The sequence below is a fragment of the Gymnoscopelus microlampas genome (genome assembly GCF_963454915.1).
Source record: "Gymnoscopelus microlampas genome assembly, chromosome: 7".
Lineage (NCBI taxonomy): Eukaryota > Metazoa > Chordata > Actinopteri > Myctophiformes > Myctophidae > Gymnoscopelus > Gymnoscopelus microlampas.
Window position 1 is genome coordinate 34,044,756 of NC_139944.1, and position 22,198 is coordinate 34,066,953.

The window sequence follows — 22,198 nt, forward strand, 5'->3', positions numbered from 1 at the left end:
TTTCTTTTCTTTCAAGTCTTATATTTTTTTTGCTTGCAAATACTTTTTTTGATTGCGTTTTTAATTTGTTTTAATGAAAAAAATGTTTTTGTTCTTTTTATATCATTTCCTTTGCTTACTAATTATAATTCTTTGCTTGCTGTTTTATTTTGTTTTCATTCAAAACTATTCTTTGCTCTGTTTATATTTTTTCTCTCTCAAATATTTTTCTTTTGTTTGGTTAATAAAGACACAAATGTAACTCCATATACATACAGTATACACTTTTGTATTTAAGGAGAGCACTTGCACCTGTATAACATGATATGATGTGTACAGTACAGTGTGTGCAAACATGCATAATGGTGTGTACAATATACAACATTGTGCGTACAATATCAATTCAAACAATATTGTTTTAATTGGTTAACATCTAGAATTGAACACATCAATATTCCTCCTAATTAAAACATACCTAGGGTTGGACATTATACATTAAACTGTACCATTAACATCTTAGCACCAAGGGGACAACATTATGTTTAGTATTCCACAGTCGAAGGTCAACCCCCAGCTAGTCATACAATATTGTTCTACTTTGTAGTCAAGAAATATGATTAGAAAAAAAGTGATTATGATATAGGTTGGCATGCCACAGTAAGGGTCATGTAGAAACGAGTATATTTGCCATTGGTCAGAATTCATTTAAAACACAAGCTCTTCACCTGTTCTTTGGCTTTTTATTCTGAGCAGGGAGTTGAGGTTGCAGCTTTTCTGTTTCATTTTGGTTTTCATATGATTTGCATTTATATCAGCATCAGTGTGTCTTTGCTTTGCAGATACAGTATTCATATTGACTTTAATGTGCACTGATTATATCTACACATTGGTGCTGTCTGTGTTTGGAATAATTCAGACAGTATTGTACATATCCTCTGTGACAGTATAGTCATTTCCTTACATTGCCCCTTCAGACCAAAGATTATTTCTTGATTAGAAGTTTTATTACGTTTCGAATTCGATATATTGGAGCTTTTGAATAGTAGTTCAAACATTTGCATGCACTGTAAAAGCATGGGTGTTACTTTAACAGTGTACAGCTGTAACCCTTATGGTTCCATTTGATTATATTTGGGCGCTCTCTGGGTTATAGCTGCAATTTGGAACTTATTTTAACCCATTAAGACCGGGAACGCATATACTGTGTCATTTTTAGATGTTTACGAGCTTGTAGATCTGCTATCATTGAAAGATCTTGAAGATTTCTGTTGAATCATTTATTTAATTTTAAACAACATTTTTAACTCAAATCTTTGCCTCTGGGGTGGGGAGGGGGGGGTCTGCAGTGGGTCTAAATTACTCTTCCATTGAGAGATCATAGACCCTGGTGTCAGGTAGGACACCTACTGGTGGACAAGTAGTACTCCCTGAAGCTCACAAGCGAGCCATGCAGTGATTGCTCTCTGGACCGAGCAGTAGAGTCAGTGGCGTAGTGGAGGGGTAGCAAGCTATGCACCGCGGGGGGGCCCACCGCGGGGGGGGGCTCATTTACCGCACCGTATCCAGCACCATCTCCATTGCCATTTGTGAAAGGGCCCCCAACCCCCTCTTTGCGTCGGGCTCCACGATTTTGCGCTACGCCACTGAGTAGAGTAGTAGTGCTGCTGTGTTGACTTGTGAGTCAGTGTCGCGTGTCGAAAATAGACGATCTACAAGCTGATGAGCAGACACACTAATAAGTATAAATGGGCCTTAACACGGTGGATTTCACACAGCGTATAGGTCCTGGTCAAACCTAGATCTTTGTCACGGTGCTTAGGCCTGTCACAATTATTTTTGCATAATCGTCATAATAATAAGCAGATCTACAAGCAGATCTACAAGTTTACAACGCGTCACAATCAGCTATTTCTGCTTTTACATGTATAACATTTTTCAAATATGTCAATAATTTCTTTGAATTTTTTTTTTTTTTGTCATATCTGCCCTGTGCAATTTTTGATCAGGAAGCCTAAAAGGCTTCATTATGTTCCAATGTTCAACGCCAAACACACAATTAAATCGTTATAACCGCAAATATTTGAGTGACAATTAATCTTCATCTTAAATGAGTAATTGTGACAGCCCTGACGGCGCTGATGTGACACTATTGGCCTCCATGTTCACAGCCAGAGGAGGAAAGTCATCCTAGGTCTATGACCTTATGGAGGCCCTCCCTCCTCTCACACACATCTCTCTGCTTTTGTCCTCTTAAGAGCCTCCAGAGGACAGGGAGGCTGTCCAACACCACTGGACAAGATCCAGGGATGCGCGCGCACGCACGCACGCACGCACGCACGCACGCACACACACACACACACACACACACACACACACACACACACACACACACACACACACACACACACACACACACACACACACACACACACACACACACACACACACACACACACACACACACACACACAGCCTCTCTCTCTCTTTCGCTTACACAGTAAAGTCCTCATTGTTAATTTAACTGACTGTTACAAATGGATCAAATGAACAACTTCCACGTATCTCCATCTCCCCTCTTGTTAAAACGTCTTTCTCTCTATTTTAGTGGTAATTGTATCCCACTGTTCCTGTATTAACCACCTCTCTCCCTCCCTTGCTGTGCTTGAGAACCACTGTCATAGATGACTGATGTCATAGATTGGCCTGGATGCACCGGGGCAACCAGGAATTGCACCTTTCTAGATCTCTCCTGTTCTTCTCCACTTAACACTTAAAATGTGTCAGACAGTGCCTTATTATCGGCTCTGTGCAAAAGTGTAGCCCCAGGTTTACAGAAGATGGCATTTCCTGTTCCGATTACTTTTCTAATAGCTTTGCTTGATTGGCTTGGCAGCCGGTGTGAACTGGAAACAACATATATGACACCTTAACACGTGTTTTCAGTTCAGATCTGCTGCTGAGCCAATCAAAGGAAGCTATGCCAGTCAGATTGAAAAAGGTGCACTCATTTCACTGATGGAGGCGCGCCGTCTGAAGGGGACTTGAACCACGAGAGGCACCGCCGAGCGAGTTTAGGCGGGCGAGTCGCCGTGCCGAGGGTTGCGAAGTCACCTTCAGCCGACTCAACGCCGTCCGAGTTATGTTCCAATAAGGACAGAATCGTAAATCATCCCCCCCCCCCCCCTAGTTTCGGTACCTCAGAGACATCATTTCTTTTTTTGACGGGGGGGCCCCGCCCCGCCGCGGAGGAGCGCGGGAGGTGAACTCGAAGAAGACAAGCACTCCTTTTTCAATCTGACTGGTTTTCTAATCATACTGTAACATATATATAGTATATATCACTTCCTGCAGGTCATATAATTCAATCTCATCTCTAGGGCTGGGCGATATGACTTCAAATCAATACCACGATTATTTCAAACTTTTGCCCGGATGTTTTTTAAAATAGTGAAAATAGCAGCTCTACAAGCTCACAACACATTGCGATGTGACACGTTATGAGCTTGTAGATTATTAAAAATCTATTATAATCGTTTCGTGTCGATTCACAACATTAAAAAAAACTGCTTCTCGATTAATCGATTAACCTGCAAGATCTGAGCAAGATTAAGATCGTTATTGGTTCTACATATCGGGTAGTGTTTAAAACAGTAAGAAACAAGCTGTTATTAGGACACAACGATGAACGGCAGCTGCGTGCCAGTGACAGGAGTGCAGGCAGAAGTCAGGAAAAGTAGGCCATTGGCACACAGACACAAAGCACATCTGGTAAATCCTGCCACTGTTTGTGCGAGCATTGCTCACATTTTCAGGATAGATTAAGCAGAGGTATGCAAAAAAAAAAAAAAACACAGTCAGTGGGGCTGGAAAAGAATGTTAATTTATCAAGTAAACAGAAAGTGTGCCACTTGCTCTGTTGTTTGCTGACAAAAACATAGTTAGTAGCAATAAACTAGCTTCTAATACTCTTGTTTTGGACAATAATTGGGCAATTAAGTGATTTAAGCAGTTAGTAAATAAACATTGTAGACGAGAATAATGGTGGGGCATGGAAAAACAGAACAATAATGAAAAAATGCAGAGTCAACGGTAATTGAAAGAGTAAGAGGGAGAGAGACAGAGAGAGAGGGAGAGAGAGAGAAAGAGAGAGAGAACGAATGAATGAGAGAGATGGAGAGTGTGAAGGCTGGAGGGATGGAAAGGGGCCGACTGAATGATAGAGGTGCTGTCAGAGTGGCGAGTCTTGGGTCTCTCTCGGTCATTAGGACAATAATTCAGATTCAGACTCATGTGGTGAAGCCCACTGGCTGTTGTTGATGAACGGTACTTACAGTGCAGAGCCTGCCATTGTTACACCAGGGAACAGAAGGCTCTGCAGGGAGCTATATAGTTAGTTACTGTGCTGTACAAACAAACACCTACTTGTACAGCAGGGGGGGGGGCAACTTTGAAGATGGTGAGGGCCACTAAATTTCCACACTCACTATGGGGGGCCACATTGTTTATCGGCACTCTCGCCAGTAGTACCCCATTACTCTAAAAGCCCATAATAGTCACATGATAAATAAGGGATATTAACAATTATTATTCGTTGTAACTCTGTTTTTATTTAGCATTTAGTAATGCTTCTATCAACTTGAATACAGTACCGCTAAACAAAACTTCACATTCCTGAGTATGCCTTTCAGAGTATTGCTGTAACCATGGCTTAACTATATACAAAAATTCCCGTGGCGCCACGTCAGCACACACTCTCTGTGTGTGCTTGTGGCAGACAGTGGGTCTATGGATTCGACGCATCATTCATCCCATCGATCGCGGGGCCATCCCACTGCTGGGCAGCCGTAACCATGGCGACAGTCTTTTACACAAAAAACGCTAATACTAAACAGCTGAGATTTGGTTAAATCGAAAAACGGGCTTCACAGTAGTGTGCAGATGGTAATGGTCAATGGCTGTGTGCAAATGCAGATCAATTGCTCCAGCCACTGAGTAGAACCGGGCAGACAGTTTTGGGCTCACCACCGACCACCCACCACAGAGGTTTGTCAAATTATAGGAGGATAAGGCTTCTATTAAAATAAACGAGAGTGCGCTCTACTGGTGGACTGTTGTAATTAAAATGGATGGCATGGAAAGTTGCATGTTAAAGGTAGGGTAAGTGATATTTTTTGGTTAAAACAAAAAGTATTTTGTTAAAAGGTTAAAGCACTATATTCTGATTGTAATCATTGCTGTAGAGTGTTTGTTCAGTAACAGGAGTCTCCCCGTCTCTCCAGCTCTTTAATAAACAGAAAATACATTTTTCGGTAGGTGTCAAAATCTCAGCCAATCAGGAGAAAGTACCCATTTTTAAGCTTAATTTTTATAGTGTTCCAGTTCCAATTTTGCCTGCTCATTTCTTAGTGTCATCACTTCCAATGTCACTTGTTTAATCTATATCCTGATTGAGTTCTCTATCCTGATTGGATAAAATTGGAAATTAAACTCACTCTATAGCAATGAGTATTATCAGAATATAGAGCTATTTAACACTTATTTTAACCAAAGAAAATCACTTACCCTACCTTTAATAGTTCACCATTTCAGATACGTTTAGATTACTTTGTTTTTCTTTGTGATTTTGAAAGTGCAAAATAAAATCATTCTGTTTTTATTAACAAAAAATCTATGTATTTTTTGGGATATTATTGTACAGGGTATGCTACAGGTAGGCTATATGCATAACTGAGAGAGAGGGAGAGAGGGGTGGGTTGATGAGGGGTTGGAGGGGACATTTTGCTTGGGACAGAAATCGAAGTCAATTCCAATGCAATCACAGTTCCATTGATGGGGTGGGTGTTCAAAAAACGTTATTATCATATTCTTCCCAGTACTGTATGTGTAATGGATCTGCCAACCAATGGATCCCCCTAGAAACCAGTTGAGAAGTTTTTTAAAGAGAGACCGGCGAGAGAACAAGAGAGGGGTGGATAGGGGGGGAGGGTACAGAGAGAGAAAGAGAGACGCAAAATAGTGAAGGAAAGGAGGGTTGAAACTAGCCTGGTTCCAGACCATAGACCCCGCCCACTCTCTGAGTGAGCTCCTCTTGCTTCTGTCTGATAATCAGGCTAGGTTGAAACAGTAATCCTCCTATGATTTGAGAAACCTCTGTGGTGGTGAGGCCAAAACTGTCTGCCCGGTTCTCCTCAGTGACTGGAGCAATTGATCTGAATTTGCACACAGCCATTGCCCATTACCATGTGCACGGAACACAACAGCGAAGCCCGTTTTTCGATTTCACCAAATCTCAGCTGTTTATTAGAATTATAGATTATACAAATTATAACTATATATAACAATTATAGTTTTTGTGTAAAAGAATGTTGCCATGGTTACGGGGCTGCCCAGCTATGGGACAAACTGCCTCCCGGTTTGCCAGATCATGTGCGCATATCCCCCCACGGATGCGTCGACCGGGTATGGACTAGTATATTACATAATTAGTGTGCTTTTCCAAATAGAATGAGGGAAAAAAATATATAAAAAAAAAAACAAATAAAAAACATACATGAAAGGTATAAGCGCTTCACTTCCTGCACATTCTCACACTGGTGCTGCTTGCAATTCCCTCATCGACCAAACAACTTACAGTCCCTTGGGAGGTTAGGCAAAGAGAGAGAGAGAGAGAGAGAGAGAGAGAGAGAGAGAGAGAGAGAGAGAGAGAGAGAGAGAGAGAGAGAGAGAGAGAGAGAGAGAGAGAGAGAGAGAGAAACAGAAACAGAGAGAGAAACAGAGAGAGAGAGAGAGAAACAGAGAGAGAGAGAGAGAGAGAAACAGAGAGAGAGAGAAATAAAGAGAGAGCTGCAACTTGGTGGCAGTGCCGCGCCTAACAGTCTGTCATAGCCTGCAGGAGCAGCAGCTCCACATGGGGCTAAAGCCTTGACTACGCTCAATTATGCCCCCCTCTCTTTATTAATAGGTCCCAGCTCGTAAATACTGGCATGGTAAATATCGGAAAATAAAGAACACGTGTCGACAGCACGGCGCTTTCATAATTAAATTTGTTGGGTACCGCATAGCGGCCACGTCTTCTTCCTAATGTGGTTTTTGTCATGTTGTAAAGTCCTAAACAGCTCATAACCGCTTTTAACAGCATGAGTTTTTGACAGAGAATTTACAGGCCAGTGAGATGGCCAGGCCAGTGACGTCATCAGCTCAGCTGCACATAGAAAATACATGGGGGGGAGGGGGAGGGGGGGAGCAATTCTCCAACTCTATTTATCATGGTGGAGGCAATTGCTTGAGTGCTCCATTGCTCTGGCACCAGTGATCATGAGCCACTCTGTCGGATGGTCGTTGATTACGTAGTGAACCGACGAATCAATCTACAATATATAGCTCATCAAATGTCAATACAAGAAGATATAAGTATGGATTTTTCATAAACTTCTTGAGAATCATGTCACACACACTGTAGATGCAGTGTACTTGACGTCTTATTTTACACTTTGGCTATTCAAAAATAGCAGATCTACAAGCTCATAGCGCGGCACCGAGTGCCGCGCTATGAGCTTGTAGATCTGCTATTTTTGAAAAATCATGAAAAACATTTGTAGCTGTCAAATGTAAACAAATTTTGTATTTTCATTTTTTTTTGTTTTTTGGGGTTTTGGTTACTTTATTTCGGTTTTAGGGTTAGGTTATTTAATTCTTATTTTTGCCTGATTTTACCGATTTATTATAAAAAAAAATGTAATATGCATAACTGAGAGACTAATCAAATGTCAATACAAGAAGATATAAGTATAGATTTTTCATAAACGTCTTGAAAATCCTGTCGCACACACTGTAGATGCAGTGTACTTGACGTCCACTACATTTGAACAGAAAGGTGAATCAACGTTGTCAGCAATCAAAATAACAAAACAATATTATTATTATTTTACACTGCTCACTGAAGTCTTGAACCAGTTTTTATTCAAAAACGCTCTCTACGGCCCGGATGGCTAGGGTAGCGGTCCGGGCACCCTGACAACGTGTCGCGGGTTCGAATCCCGATGACCTTTGCTGTGTGTCACTCCCCATCTCTCTCTCCCCCCCATTTCCTGTCAGACTACTGTACTATCTAATAAAGGCAGAAAAAGCCCCCAAAATATATTTTAAAAAAAAGAAAACGCTGTGTACCTTGCTGCTTGTTTCTGCGTTTTTGTGTGTATTTTGATTTAGTCACGTTTAGTCACCTTTCTATCTATGAACGCTACAGAAACCTCACTGCTTTTTTGTGACAAAGACACAGCTGAGAGAGAGAGAGAGAGAGAGAGAGAGAGAGAGAGAGAGAGAGAGAGAGAGAGAGAGAGAGAGAGAGCTGCAGATAGCGAGGGAGAGGAATGCAGGCGTATTTACACAGAGAATATGACTTTGATCATAGAGATGATACGACGCCAAAGTAAATAAGTAACATGGGGGTTAGCAAAGATGTCCTTGGTTGTGTTGCCATGGCGATGTGCTAGTGTGTGGGTTTGTGCTGTGCGTGCGTGCGTGCGTGCGTGCGTGCGTGCGTGCGTGCGTGCGTGCGTGCGTCAAATCATATCTTAAACACTTAAAGAGTGTAATGTAACAAAGCAGTCTGTTTAACAGTGTTGTGAACGTGACGTGGACTGACAGGTTGAACTGAACATAATGACAGGTGACACAGTGTTGTAGGAGGAGTGGTTCTCAACCTTTTCTCAATGTAAATATTCATAATCATGTATGACAACTTATAACAACGTTTATAACGTATTATAAGTGCTGGTCATAATGCATTATATAGCTCAGTGTGACAGCTTAAAGGGATATTGCACTTTCAAATGAAATAAACATAAACAATATATATAAAAAATAAATGAAAAAGTAATGGAAAAATCACGGCCCCTTCATGCATTAGAAGGACATTCTAATGCATGAGGGGGCTGTGATTTTTCCATTACTTTTTTCACTCATTTTTATATATATGTTTTATGTTTATTTTATTTGAAAGTGCAATATCCCTTTAAGTGTTTGGACAATTATTTGAGGACCCAACAGCCCACAGGTTTAGAACCACTGCTGAAGGCTGAAAGGACATACAGTACTTACAGGGGATGGTGCGTAAGTAGAGGTTGTCCCGGATGATCTGCTGGAGTTTGTGGTCCAGGGAGCCCTTCTGGAACTGCAGGCTGAGGTAGTGCCGCAGGTCCGAGTTCAGGACCTTACCTTGAGACGACAGAGACAGACACGTTAGGAAAACAAACCCCCCAAAAAGTCAGCGTTCTTTAACCATTCAGTCCGGGGACGCATCTGTGTCATCTTAGATTTCTTTGGCTATTAAAAAATAGCAGATATACAAGCTCATAGCGCGGCACCGAGTGCTATGAGCTTGTAGATCTGCTATTTTTGAAAATTTGTGGCAAAATCTTGGATTACATATTTTTTAAAACGAAAAATTGTAAAATATTTAGTTCCAGGAACCCCCAGAAGCAAAGATTTGAGTTACAAATGTCCGCCAAAAAAAAGAAAAAAAATCAAATATTTGCACAACTTTTCATGATTTTTCAAAAATAGCAGATCTACAAGCTCATAGCGCGGCACTCGGTGCCGCGCTATGAGCTTGTAGATCTGCTATTTTTGAATAGCCCAACGAAATCTAAAAATGACACACAGATGCGTTCCCGGTCTTAAAGAGTTAAGGTTCTTAATGATAATGAAAAGCAGGAAGTAAAAACATCTCAAACAGTGTCAACAGTGCCCAGGTTGGACAGATCATTTAAATGAGTGTAACTAAATTTTAATCTAAATCATATCAGAGCGGTTTAAATAAACCATCTCCCAGAGTCTGGCTACTAGAAAGCAGCAACAATTCATTGAACTAATGAGCAGCCTTAGAGAGCAGAACATTATTATGTAGAAGAAGTACCAGCATCCTTCATTCTGTAGAACACAGAGTGCAGCTAGTATAGGCTCAGCAAACACTTTCATTGAATAGAGAGAGCTTCCCGGGTGTCAAATACATACAAATGATATCGTACAGTAATTGCTGGTGATGATCAAGGTGTCTGTGTAGGCCAGTAATGAGTTGGACCACAAGTTTGTAAATCAAAAGCTGGGTCCGGGTCCAGAATAACCGCCCTCCATAAAAGCATCTCATTCCAGAGGATTCTATTATGCAAACTGAGAGATAAACTAGTCAGTAAACCAAGCTATTTGTGCCTCTGGAGCATTTCATAAAAATGATGCAGTGAGAGATGATTTTGCCAGAGAAATCCACTAGCCTTAATAAGAGGCGATCTTAATTGTAAAGGAGGAACGTTGTAATTAAAACTAATAGATAAATCATGAAAGTCCTTGTCCCCAATAAATATCCATCAGTATGAACACCTCTCTCTCCGATGAGAGAACCGGATAGGACCGGCACCAATTAACAATCTGGCATTGTTAAATCTTGGACAGCATGGCTTGCCAGCAAAGTGACCAGCCACTCAGTTTCTCTACCAACCCTCCATACAGAGAGAGCATTTTGTGAAACAACCAGTGGTGGAAAAAGTACTCAATGTTTTCCCTTAAGTAAAAGTATCAATACTGCAATGTAGAAATACTCTGTTACAAGTAAAAGTTCGGTAATCAAAAAGTATTGGTGTCAAAATATGCTTAAAATACAAAAGTAAAATTTAAAAAAATCATTATGCAGAATGTCCCATTTCACAAGTTTTCAAATGTATAAAATGTCAAACAATCTTTTGAAAATAGCAGATCTACAAGCTCACAATTCGTCGCATTGCGACACATTGTGAGCTTGTAGATCGGCTATTTTCAAATGGCCAAAATGAATATAGGGCTGAAGTGCATCATGTATGTTTTGTAATAATAATCAAAATCTAAAGTGTTCAAGTCATTGTAGTGGAGTAAAAGTACAATATTTGCCATTGCAAAAAAAGTACTGAAAATTGGAAATACTCCAGTTAAGTAAAAATACCTCAACATTGTTCTTCAGTACAGTACTGGAGTACATGTATACTTACAGTAGTTACTTTACACCACTGGAAACAACTGAGCCGAACTTACAACAGTGAGTTGCTCGGTGTAGGATGCACTAAACTTATTCTTCCCGAGCCTGCCTCGACACTGATGCCTCAGGCTGAAGCCAGATCAGTAAGGCTTTAAAACATGTACAGTATGAGACGAAACCATCAGCCTGTCTCTTCCACTGTGTTGTTATAGAGAGCTTGATGCGGGGCCGCTTAAGATACCTCACCATGTAAATGTTGTTACTGCTGCCTCTAGCTTACTATATAGCACTGGTTTGGTGGGGGAAGACGTAGCTGTATACATACTACACGCACATACAGTACAACTCTCGCATCGCATATAACTGAAGTACGGAGCCTTACTTCCTTCACAGGTGTTACCAATAATACTAATTAAGGCGCAGTTCCATTTAGTGTGGCATAGTGGTTGTCTTATTTTCAAGGACCCCCATAACTCTGAGAGTGTACAAATGGAACCAAATGGACCCGTAAGGGTCCATTTGGTTCCATTTGTACACTCTCAGAGTTACACACCCACCATAAGGGGCCATTTGGGAACCAAAATGGAGTGTTTCTAGTGAGCCAACATGCACGTTATCAGCACCCTGACCAGAATGGAACAGAGCCTTCATTAGTATCATTGGTAACACCTGTGAAGGAAGTAAGAAGAGGCCCAATTTCTTTCCAATATGGCTGCTGTGCATAGAGCCTATTCCCTGCCCCGCCAGTTCTATCAATATTAATACTCTAGATGGCATTGATATCTGCGCCCAAAACCAGATGAAAGCCAGTGAGATCAGGGTTGCATTGCTCATGGGACGGCCTTGCACGCCGTGCAGGAACCTATTTGACCAGGAGCACACGCAGGCACATGCATAGATTTAAAACACCTCAACAAAGTTTACAAAGGCTCCCGACTCACACCAGGTGGATTAACATAGGAATGAGCCTAGATGCATATCAATTGTCCATTGTTGTGTGACCTGTAGTGTAGGTGTTAAGCGACGTGCGCGTCACGTCATTAAAATACAGTGCGACCACGTTCCAATACAGCATTGCAACACTGAGTGAGATCCAAAAGATTTGTTGTGGAGGCAGAGGACAAAGCAATAGGGTGATAAAAAACAAACTTTCTGAATGAGATGTGAATGTCTAAATGTTTCTACACACTAATTCTAGTATAGTGGTCTTTTCATGCAAGATATTAAGACCCTGTTAAGACCAATGTTGGTCGCTCTGAACCTCGACACCGGAGCCCTTCAGTGCTGTGTGTTGGATGAGTGCTTCTCTACTACTACCGATACACACATGACTCTGTGGCCATACAGTACACAGCTCCTACGTCATCCTCAAGTACTGTATGTTAAAGACACCACACGAGTGTGGGGGGCCGATGGCCTAGTGGTTAAGGTACATACTGTACCACAAACAGGCTTTGCGGCCAGGCAGCGAGTCGCAGGTTCGGTTTCCGAGCCTGACTGTGCGTCACTCCCCGTCTCTCTATCTCTCCCTGTTTCCTGTCCTATCTTCACTGTGCTATCAATAATAAAGGCAGAAAAGCCCCAAAAATATATAATAAAAGACACGACAGTGATGGGCCTGTTTGGCAATGACGACAAGTCTGCCTACAGCGACGAAGGTCAGACCGTTGACAAGATGGTGTCAGGAGAACAACCTCGCTCTCAACATCAACAAGACCAAGGATGAGCTGGTGGTGGAAGACAGGAGACCAAGGAGAGAGCTACACCCCTATCTACATCCACATCCTCACAGTGAAAAACTTGTATGAGACGAGCTTGTAGATCGGCTATTTTCAGCTAAGAGGTTTGGTGGTACACAGGGAAAAAAGAGCGGACCAAGTACAGAGCCAAAAGGTGAAGTTTAAATGTCTGAAAACACACATTCAACATGAATCCGATATGTAGTGGGGGACACTGCTTCATCGCTCTCTCAGCTAAGGGGTCCTTGGCCTTAAAAAAACGTTGAAGACCGCTGGTCTTGACGACACAGGCCTTCACACAGGCCTTCTCTTTGTACAGTACAATATGTGACTTTGATCGCACTCCACTGCTGCTGCACAGGCACTTATGTATACGGTACACTTACATAATGTCTGCCACTCGCTGTGACTGTAAGTGATGCCTCACCTGCACAAGAGATCGTGACTCTATATCTGCTGCTATTATATCGGTCGCAATTCATCTCTGCACTCTATTGCCATTTTAACCACGCACAAGAGACCGTGATTCTACATCTACCTGTATACACGTATCTGCTGCTATTTTTAGCTACTGCAAACGTTTCGGTACCTGCACAAGAAACATTTCTGCCTGATTACAATTGCATTACTATTTGTATATATTTGATATTATATATTATTGTTATCTGACTTAGTTGTTCTTGCTTCTTTCCTCTATTATGTCACCCTCTTCTTCAAACTACAAAATGTTGGGAGCTTGTATGAGAAAGAATTACATCAGAATCACACCTTTTATTTTTACACCTGTGAACTTGTGATGTGATAATTGCATTAAGCTGCATGCTGTTTTAATAATGCTGAAACACCTTTGACTAAGACAAAAAGTGCTGTTCCTGCTTGAACGGTCTGTTATTATACAATGAAGTCAACGCATTGGAAAGCCTGCTGCTACCATTGGAACAGACTGTTCAAGTGTATCGAGGCAAATAGCCGTCGTCCCTTCCTCATTTTACCTCATCGTATTACATTTCTAAGTGAATCATGCAGCAGAGATTTAGGCAAATAGGTGGAGGCGGCTTAGGGAATGATTTTTTAAACCCTAAAGACGACCTAGACTGCTTTACAACTGCTTTAGAATATGCCTCTCAGTTATACAGGCATTCCCCAATGTATTTATTGCACAGAATGTACATTTTGTACTTAAGTAAAAGTACCACAATGTAGAAATACTCTGTTACAAGTAAAAGTCCGGAATACAAAATGTACTTGAGTAAAAATAAAACAGTATTGGTATCAACATGTACTTTAAGTACCAAAAGTAGAAAGTACTCATTATGCAGAATGTCCCATTTCACAAGTTTTCACATGTATACAAATCTTTTGAAAAAAGCAGATCTACAAGCTCGTAGATCGGCTATTTTCAAATGGCCGAAAAGTATATAGGGCTGAAGTGGTCAATGTAGGTTTTGTAATAATAATCAAAATCTACAAAGTAACTAGTAACTAAAGTTTCCAAATAATTGTAGTGGAGTAAAAGTATAATATTTGCCTCTGAGATGTAATGGAGTAGAAGTAAAAGTACTGAAAATTGGCAATACAATACAAAAGGGGAGAATGAGGAGGAAGCTGGGTGCTTTCATGGTAAACCCCTCCCTCTATGAGGAGCTAGCGGGGTTCAGCCACAGACTCAGGACCCCAGAACGCCACAAAGCTATACTTGTGACAGTGCCAGTAGCCATCAGACTGCACAACCAAGCCTGACCCCATATGAGAACTTAAGCCCTGCAGCGTTTGTGTTCTCTGGGATTACCGGCTCCTGCTTGCCTCTACTGGGATGTACACTACAGAATACACAGAGTACAATTACTGTAGATGCCTAAGGTTAACTGTTGTGAGACTTACATTATATTAACCCATTAAGACGCATCTGTGTAATTTTTTGATTGGAGCTAAAAAGCATTATTTTACCCTTTGGCTATTCGCAAAATAGCAGATATACAATCTGCTATATATCTGCTATTTTTGAAAAATTGTGAAAATGTGTGCACATTTTTAATATACATTATTTTAAAGCGAACATTTTAAACTGAAATCTTTGATTATGGGGGGTCCCTGGAACAACATATTTTGAGATGGGGTCGGCGGCCAAATACATATAATTTTGGGGGTCCTTGACATGAAAAGGTTTGAGAACCACTGATATAGAAACATACTTTTTTCAGAAAACTGTTGGGATTTAGAGGACATTTGCAGAATCGGCTTCAGGACTTAACTCATATATTCATTGCTCATAGATTGTATGTATACTCATTATATTCATATTTACTCTGGTGGCAGTGGCTCAGGAGGTAGAGCGGCCGCTTGGTGAACCGGAAGGTTCCCAGTTGAGTCAGTGTCGAAGTGTCCTTGAGCAAGACGCTGAACCCCTAATTGCTCCCGATGAGCAGGTTGGTGCCTTGCATGGTTTCCGCCACCATCGGTGTGTGAATGTGTGAGTGAATGGGTGAATGTAATACACAATCATTGTAAAGCGCCTTGGATAAAGACGCCATATAAATGCACCATTTACCATTTATATGTACTGTCCAGATACTCACTATACTGAAGGCCGGTTGGCATTGTACATCATTATATCAGTCTCATATTCACTGTTGATAGTCTATACTATTCATATACCCACTGTCAATAGATATATATGTTCATGCATATACTGTACAGTATATTCATACTTATATTTATTGATAGAGTAAGGTTAACTCTGTTATATTAGTCCCAGTGCAGATGTCAAGTGTTAAGAGCCTATTTTATATGTGTTCTTATCTCTATTCTTACTTGTACCTATCCTGTGTTTCACGCTTACTGCTGTTGCTATGACACCTGCGCTGCATTTCCCCATGATCAATAACAGTTTATCATATATTATCTTACATCTACACCAAAGTTGAATTGAGAGACTGTGCAAAGTCTGCTAGGTGATAGGTGGTGGCTGTGTGCTGTGTGATGCAAGGCCTCTTAGTTTGAATAACAAGCGCCCCAAAAACAAGTCAAAAATCTTCAGCAAAGAGATGAATGATGCCACAACCCCTTAAACTGACGAGAGAAGCTTCTTCAAGTGAAGTGCCAGAGAGACGTGGCCTTTGTGCTCGAGGCTTGTGTGAGAGCCTTTGTAAAAACAAGAGAAGTTCATGCAAAGTTTGCAGCCGAGGGGCTGCTTTATATTCGTCTCATACACAACTGGGATGGAAAACTCTCTCTCTACAAGAGAGGAGAGATGATGATAATTTGGGGGATAGAGGCAAGACCTTCAATGTCTGCACTGTTTCTGCGTGCCGCGAACCCTCATCTCTTGAAACCGCCTGAGTGCCGAGGGGGTCTAAATAATGTTCTCTCTCTCTCTCTCATTTTCCCTCCGTCTCTCCTCCTTCCTCTCTTTACCTCCTGCCATTCCATCAGTCATTACCTCCGTCTCCTCTTGTCTCCCCCTCTGCCTTTCTCGTTCCTCTCTCTCTCTCGCCCTGACATAAGACTAAAATCTGCTCAGCATGACCCCGTCCTCGACCCCCCACTACACATGGTTATGAATGCCAATCAGGCCAGAACTAAAAAGAAGCAGAAAAATCCAGCTAACGGCAGATGTCCAGTATCTCTGCTGATAGAGAGAGGAGAGGAGATAATTATGTACTTGTGTGAAGGGATAGAATAATGATGAGCTGCGGGAATACTTCTCCACGCTCCGTCTCATTCCCTTCGTCTCACCACCCCCCCACACCCCCCCTCCCCCCCTTTCAAATGAAAAAGAAAAAGAAAAAAAAAGACGAGATGAATCGTGTTTTTCACTTCCACAAAAATCGTTACTTTCCGTTCCCCCTACGGCCGTAGGCTGTCTGAAAACGCGTCGGTTTCTAAAATAGAGTTGTTTTTCTACGGTATACTGTGAGGATGGCTTTAACCCATCAAGACCGGGAACGCATCTGTGTGTCATTTTTAGATTTCTTTGGCTATTCAAAAATAGCAGATATACAAGCTCATAGCGCGGCACCGAGTGCCGCGCTATGAGCTTGTAGATCTGCTATTTTTTTTTTTTATCGTGAAAATTTGTGGCAAAATCTTGGATTACCTATTTTTTAAAGCGAACATTTATAAAACATTTAGTTACAGGAACTCCCAGAAGCAAAGATTTGATTTACAAATGTCCGGCAAAAAAAACAAAACAAATATTTGCACAACTTTTCATGATTCAAAAATAGCAGATCTACAAGCTCGTATATCTGCTATTTTTGAATAGCCAAAGAAATCAAAAAATGACACAGAGATGCGTTCCCGGTCTTAAAGAGCTAATTCTTCTCCCTCTGTTTTAGGATAGCAGCCGTCTCAGTGGGAAGCCCTGTCTTTTTTCTTTCTTTGACCGAAAAGCAAGCAAACTACTCTGAAAAGAGAGAGGGGCCACATCACAGCTGGTCCAGCAGACAGAAGGACAGATGGACACATGGGAAACGCTGTGGCCCTTCATCTCTCTATCTCTTCCAGAAAATCCTTTTTCAGCATATTCTAGCCCGCCCACCCATCCTTGCACAGCAAAAAAACACGGGAATACCCAGAGAAAACAGGCTGTTTAACCCATACAATCCGGGTAACGCATCTGTGTCATTTTAGATTTGAGCTATCACCATTATTTTATACTTTGGCTATTAAAAAAATAGCAGATCTACACGCTCGTAGCGCAGCACCGCGTGCCTTTGACTTGACTTTCATCCAAGCTAAATTGCTGTCAGCTCTTATGTTGCAGCATAATAGAAATACTGAAGTGAGGGATTAAGACCGGGAACATTTTTAGATTTCTTTGGGCTATTCAAAAAAATAGCAGATATACAAGATATGAGGTTATAGATCTGCTATTTTTGAAAAATATTGAATATTTGTGCAAATTTGAATACATAGATAGACCAATTATTTGTTTACTAACATTGAGACTGGACGCACAGGTGATTGTTTCACGCAATCAATTCGCAACCTGTTTTTTTGGATTGCGCTGGTTTCAGCACACCCCAACCCCCCCTCCTGTGTGTTGGCTAGTGAGGCGCGTCCTAGCGAGACCTGACAGAATGGGTTTCATTGTGCGCATACTGGTTCTTATCAGTGTGACGTCGTCTGTTAAGGGGGTCTATATATTTTTTGAAACATTTTTAACTCATTTTTGCTTCTGGAGGCCCCTGGAACGAAATATTTTACAAATGTTTGCTTTTAAAAGATATATATTCAATGATTTGCACACATTTTCACGATTTTTCAAAAATAGCAAGATCTACAAGCTCATAGCGCGGCACTCGGAGCTTGTATATCTCCCATTTTTGAATAGCCAAAGACTAAAAAATGACAGAGATGCGTAAATCCCGGATTGAATGGGTTAAAACAGCTTCGGTGTGTGGTGGTCCATATGGTTTTCTTGAAGGCTCAAACAGCCACACGGGTATTCCTCTTCATGGGGTGTACAGTAGGTCGTGAAGTGTACAGTATAGTGATAATGTATTTGTCTCTCTCACTCACACAAACCCACCGACACACACAAGTACTTGTGACACATATGCAAGCCTCCCTCTGTGTTCAACGGATGAACACAGAGGGAGATGGACACACTGTACTGTGTGTAACTGTACTGAATGGAGCAGGTGTGAATGTGGTCGACTGTATGAGGGTTAGGGAATAGGACACAGCTGAAAGGGGAAGCAGCATCACATTTGGCAGGATAAATACAAATCAAGCAAACAATCGGGCGCACACGCACACACGCACACACACACACACACACACACACACACACACACACACACGCTCCTCTAATCTGGTTCATTGTGCATACAGTGCAGTCTTTGTGGTTTTTCCTGGGCCCTGTCAGAGGCTGTTAGTGAGGTTGTCACTTCATAGATGCGACTCATCTTCAGATAACATTTTGCCTATTGTAGCCTTGCCTCCTTTTTTTTCCTCCCTCCCGAAGCGGAGCAGAGGGCTCAATGGACTCCATTGTTGTGTCCCAACACCGGCCCATACACTCTCTCTCTCTCGCTGTGGGGATATTTGTAGTGAGTGAGTGCAGCCAAGCCAAGGAAAATGAGCATAACACACATCATATGTCAACAAGAGAGAAAAAAGGAACAAGGTGGATTTTGTGGGCCCCCCCCCCCCCCCAACATTCCTTCTTGCTGTTCCTCTTCTCATCCGGACCAAACCTCCTGCCTCTCTCTCTCTCTCTCTCTCTTCCCTCGACATCACTCTCTCCTCCTTATGACCTTTTTTCTTTCTTTGACGTTTCAATTTTACATCCTTTCTGTTGCCTACTTGTGGCCCTTTCATCGTTAACATACTAAAAAATCACTCACTTCAGTATTTCTATTATGCCGCAACATAAGAGCTGACAGCAATTTAGCTTGGATGAAAGTCAAGTCAAATCGACCGTGGATTCCTTCCAGATAGCACACTCTCTCTCTCTCTCTCTCTCTCTCTCTCTCTCTCTCTCTCTCTCTCTCTCTCTCTCTCTCTCTCTCTCTCTCTCTCTCTCTCTCTCTCTCTCTCTCTCTCTCTCTCTCTCTCTCTCTCTCTCTCTCTCTCTCTCTCTCTCTCTCTCTCTCTCTCTCTCTCTCTCTCTCTCTCTCTCTCTCTCTCTCTCTCCGCCACTGAAGCTCCCCCGTCTCCTTTTATGCAACCGTTTCATTTTCACATGATTTGAGGGTGAATCCTTCCGTGCTATTTCGCCACTTTACTCAGCATCAGCACGCAGTAAAGGGCTCAAACCTTTCTGGCCTCGACACAAAACGCTTGGCAACCTCAAAGGAACGAACAGGAACACATAGGGAGAGTGTTACTGTGGCGAGGGGGCAAGGAGAGAAGTGTACTGTAACTGGCACCAACTGGTTCAGGCAGCACAGACTCTTCACATCTTCACTTACAGAACAACACTTAACAGAGAAACCACAGACATAAGAGTGACACCATATCTCGTGCAGACCGGTCACTTGTCTCACACTCACAGGGTGTGGGAGACGATTACGAGGAGGTTTTTGCTCTAAACGTATTTGTCTGGCTGGAGAAAGTCGAGTGTCGGAGAGAGAGAGAGAGAGAGAGAGAGAGACGGCGAACGCGTGGTGGAGTGGGTTGGCACTGGCAAGCCCAAACCACTTCTTCTGAGACTGAGAGGAAGAACCCAAAAGCTACAGACTGCAGTAAAACCAGCAAGGAGGGGTTTAAAACAATCCATCAAGGTAGAATGAGATGTTTTTGCCCCAGCAGCAATGATGACAACGCAACGCACAGAAAGAATGCTGTCGTGGAATTCTGGATCAATCAGCAATCGATAGGCTGTACCAAAACAATAGCTATTAGGCCTAGTGAGGACATCTAGGCTCTTACAAGCTGTCAAATATCATAAAGTATTGTAGAAGTATTACAAGTGATGGTATAATATACTGCTCAAAGAAATGTACGGAACACTTTGATCCCTTAATTATTGTGTGTTTTCATGAACTGTGTACATACTGCTAACAAAAACTGCTCAAAAGAATTAAGGGATCAAAGTGTTCCCTTGATTATTTTGAGCAGTGGTATAAAGGTTAGATATAAGCAGCCATATAACTTCTTCCTCAATGCCCACTTCTGGTCAGACGAAGGAGGTGCCATGCCCGGAGTCAGTCAACCCACAGTGCCTAGAGCCTCCTAGTGTCGCCAACACTTTCTGTTAATAGGCTCTATTCACAGCAGCCATATTATCACTTCCTTCACAAGTGTTACCAATGATACTAATGAAGGCTCTGTTCCATTTAGTGTAGCGCATTGGTTTCCACGACCCCCCTAACTCTGAGAGTGTACAAATGGAACCAACCTGTAAGGGGCCATTTGGAAGGTTTCCAGTGAGCCAACATGCACAATATCGTCAGCACCCTGACTCTGTTTGACCAGAATGGAACAGAGCCTTCATTAGTATCATTGGTAACACCTGTGAATGTCTTCATAATCTGGCTGCTGTGAATAGAGCCTATAACATCTCACCTGCCACCCTAAACCCTAACCCCCCTAATTAGCACTGTCTCTTACTCCCCCCCAAGAGACAGTGAGGGCAGTAGTAGCATGCCACTTGGACACAGGCCACTTGGACACAGGTCTGGTCAGCCTTGGTCGGGTCTGTTGCAAGATCCGAAACACCCAGTGACTCCAGGAAACAACACTGATGATGTGTCCAAGTTTGTCTCATCTGTTTATGAAAGTAGGTAGCTGATATATTGCACTTTTACCTTAGCGCTAGGTTTAGTTGCTTGTTGTAGAAGAGAATGCACTTAAAGGGGAATACCACTCATTTTCAACATTGAACTATGTCTTTAATACACTGAAAGACTACACTAGAGCTGTTGTGTGGAAATAAGAAAAAAGTCCCCCCCTGTGATTGAGGCACGCAAGGTGTACTTTTGGCTGAGGGGGCGGAGCCAAAAGTACACCTTGCGTATGTCACTGATCACATGACCTCAACCAATTATCCAGTTCGAGGCAACATAGAAGGGGGGGTTCTTATTTCCAGACAACAGCTCTATAAGGTGAATTAAAGACATAGTTCAATGTTGAAAATGAGTGGTATTCCCCTTTAAGACTTCCGGTGATTAGTAGTTTTCTTGCCTACCTATGCTGAATGCACTTATTGTCGCTTTGGATAAAAGCGTCTGCTAAATGACCGTAATGTAATCTAATGTTTGTGCATCAGCAGAGGTTTTTATTTAGTGTATAAATGAGTTCAGTGCAAGAAGAACTAGTTTCCCAACAAACCAGGAGGGAATAAATAAATGCTTAAATGCTCATTGCGGTGCTTTTCTTCTGAAAGGGGTAACATAACCTCTTTTAGATAAAACGTTACAACTCGAACGCGCAGAGCTGTGCTCTATAATTTAGGTACTAAATGATGCCATTTATTCAGGCTATACACTTGCTATACATTTGTTACTAAAATCTTTTGCTTCTGGGGGTCCCTGGAACTACATTTTTTGAGACGGGGGTCCGTGGCCAAATACATATCATTTTGGGGGTCCTTGACATGAAAAGGTTTGAGAATCACTGTTGCACAACACAACTCAGGGATCTCTTAATTGGTCTATTTCTGAACATGGTGGTGGCCGTGATGACATCATGTTCCCAGGCATTCACTCTTAAGCATGAGGGGAATTCCATAGGGAGGTCATTATACCACCTGTTATCTGACTTGTCAGGTGCAGTAATTAAATAGGCTTCTGGATAGCCAATCATGGCTATGCCATGGGCTCTGACATTGCTCTCCTCACACCTTGATCTCCAGCACAGCTTTCTGACATATTATTATAGAGAATACTGAGAGACAGAGCTATAGGCATACTTTTCACATTGTGCAGTGTGTTTAGCAGCACTTTAGTTGAAAGGCGTACCCCCCCCAACCCACCAAAAACAAACAACAATAAAACAGTATAAACAACAAAATAACTAAATAAAA

The 22,198-nt window shown here is 41.9% G+C and overlaps 1 protein-coding gene across 3 annotated transcripts in view; it reads right to left on the reverse strand.

Annotated features, from left to right (window-relative positions):
* magi3b (membrane associated guanylate kinase, WW and PDZ domain containing 3b) overlaps window positions 1–22,198 on the reverse strand; it is a 305,615-nt gene that overhangs the window by 106,168 nt on the left and 177,249 nt on the right. For all 3 annotated transcript variants that reach the window (XM_084062094.1, XM_084062095.1, XM_084062093.1), the window contains exon 2: window positions 9,079–9,195. In XM_084062094.1, the coding sequence (XP_083918220.1) occupies window positions 9,079–9,195 (117 nt within the window). The remainder of the gene's footprint in view (window positions 1–9,078; window positions 9,196–22,198) is intronic.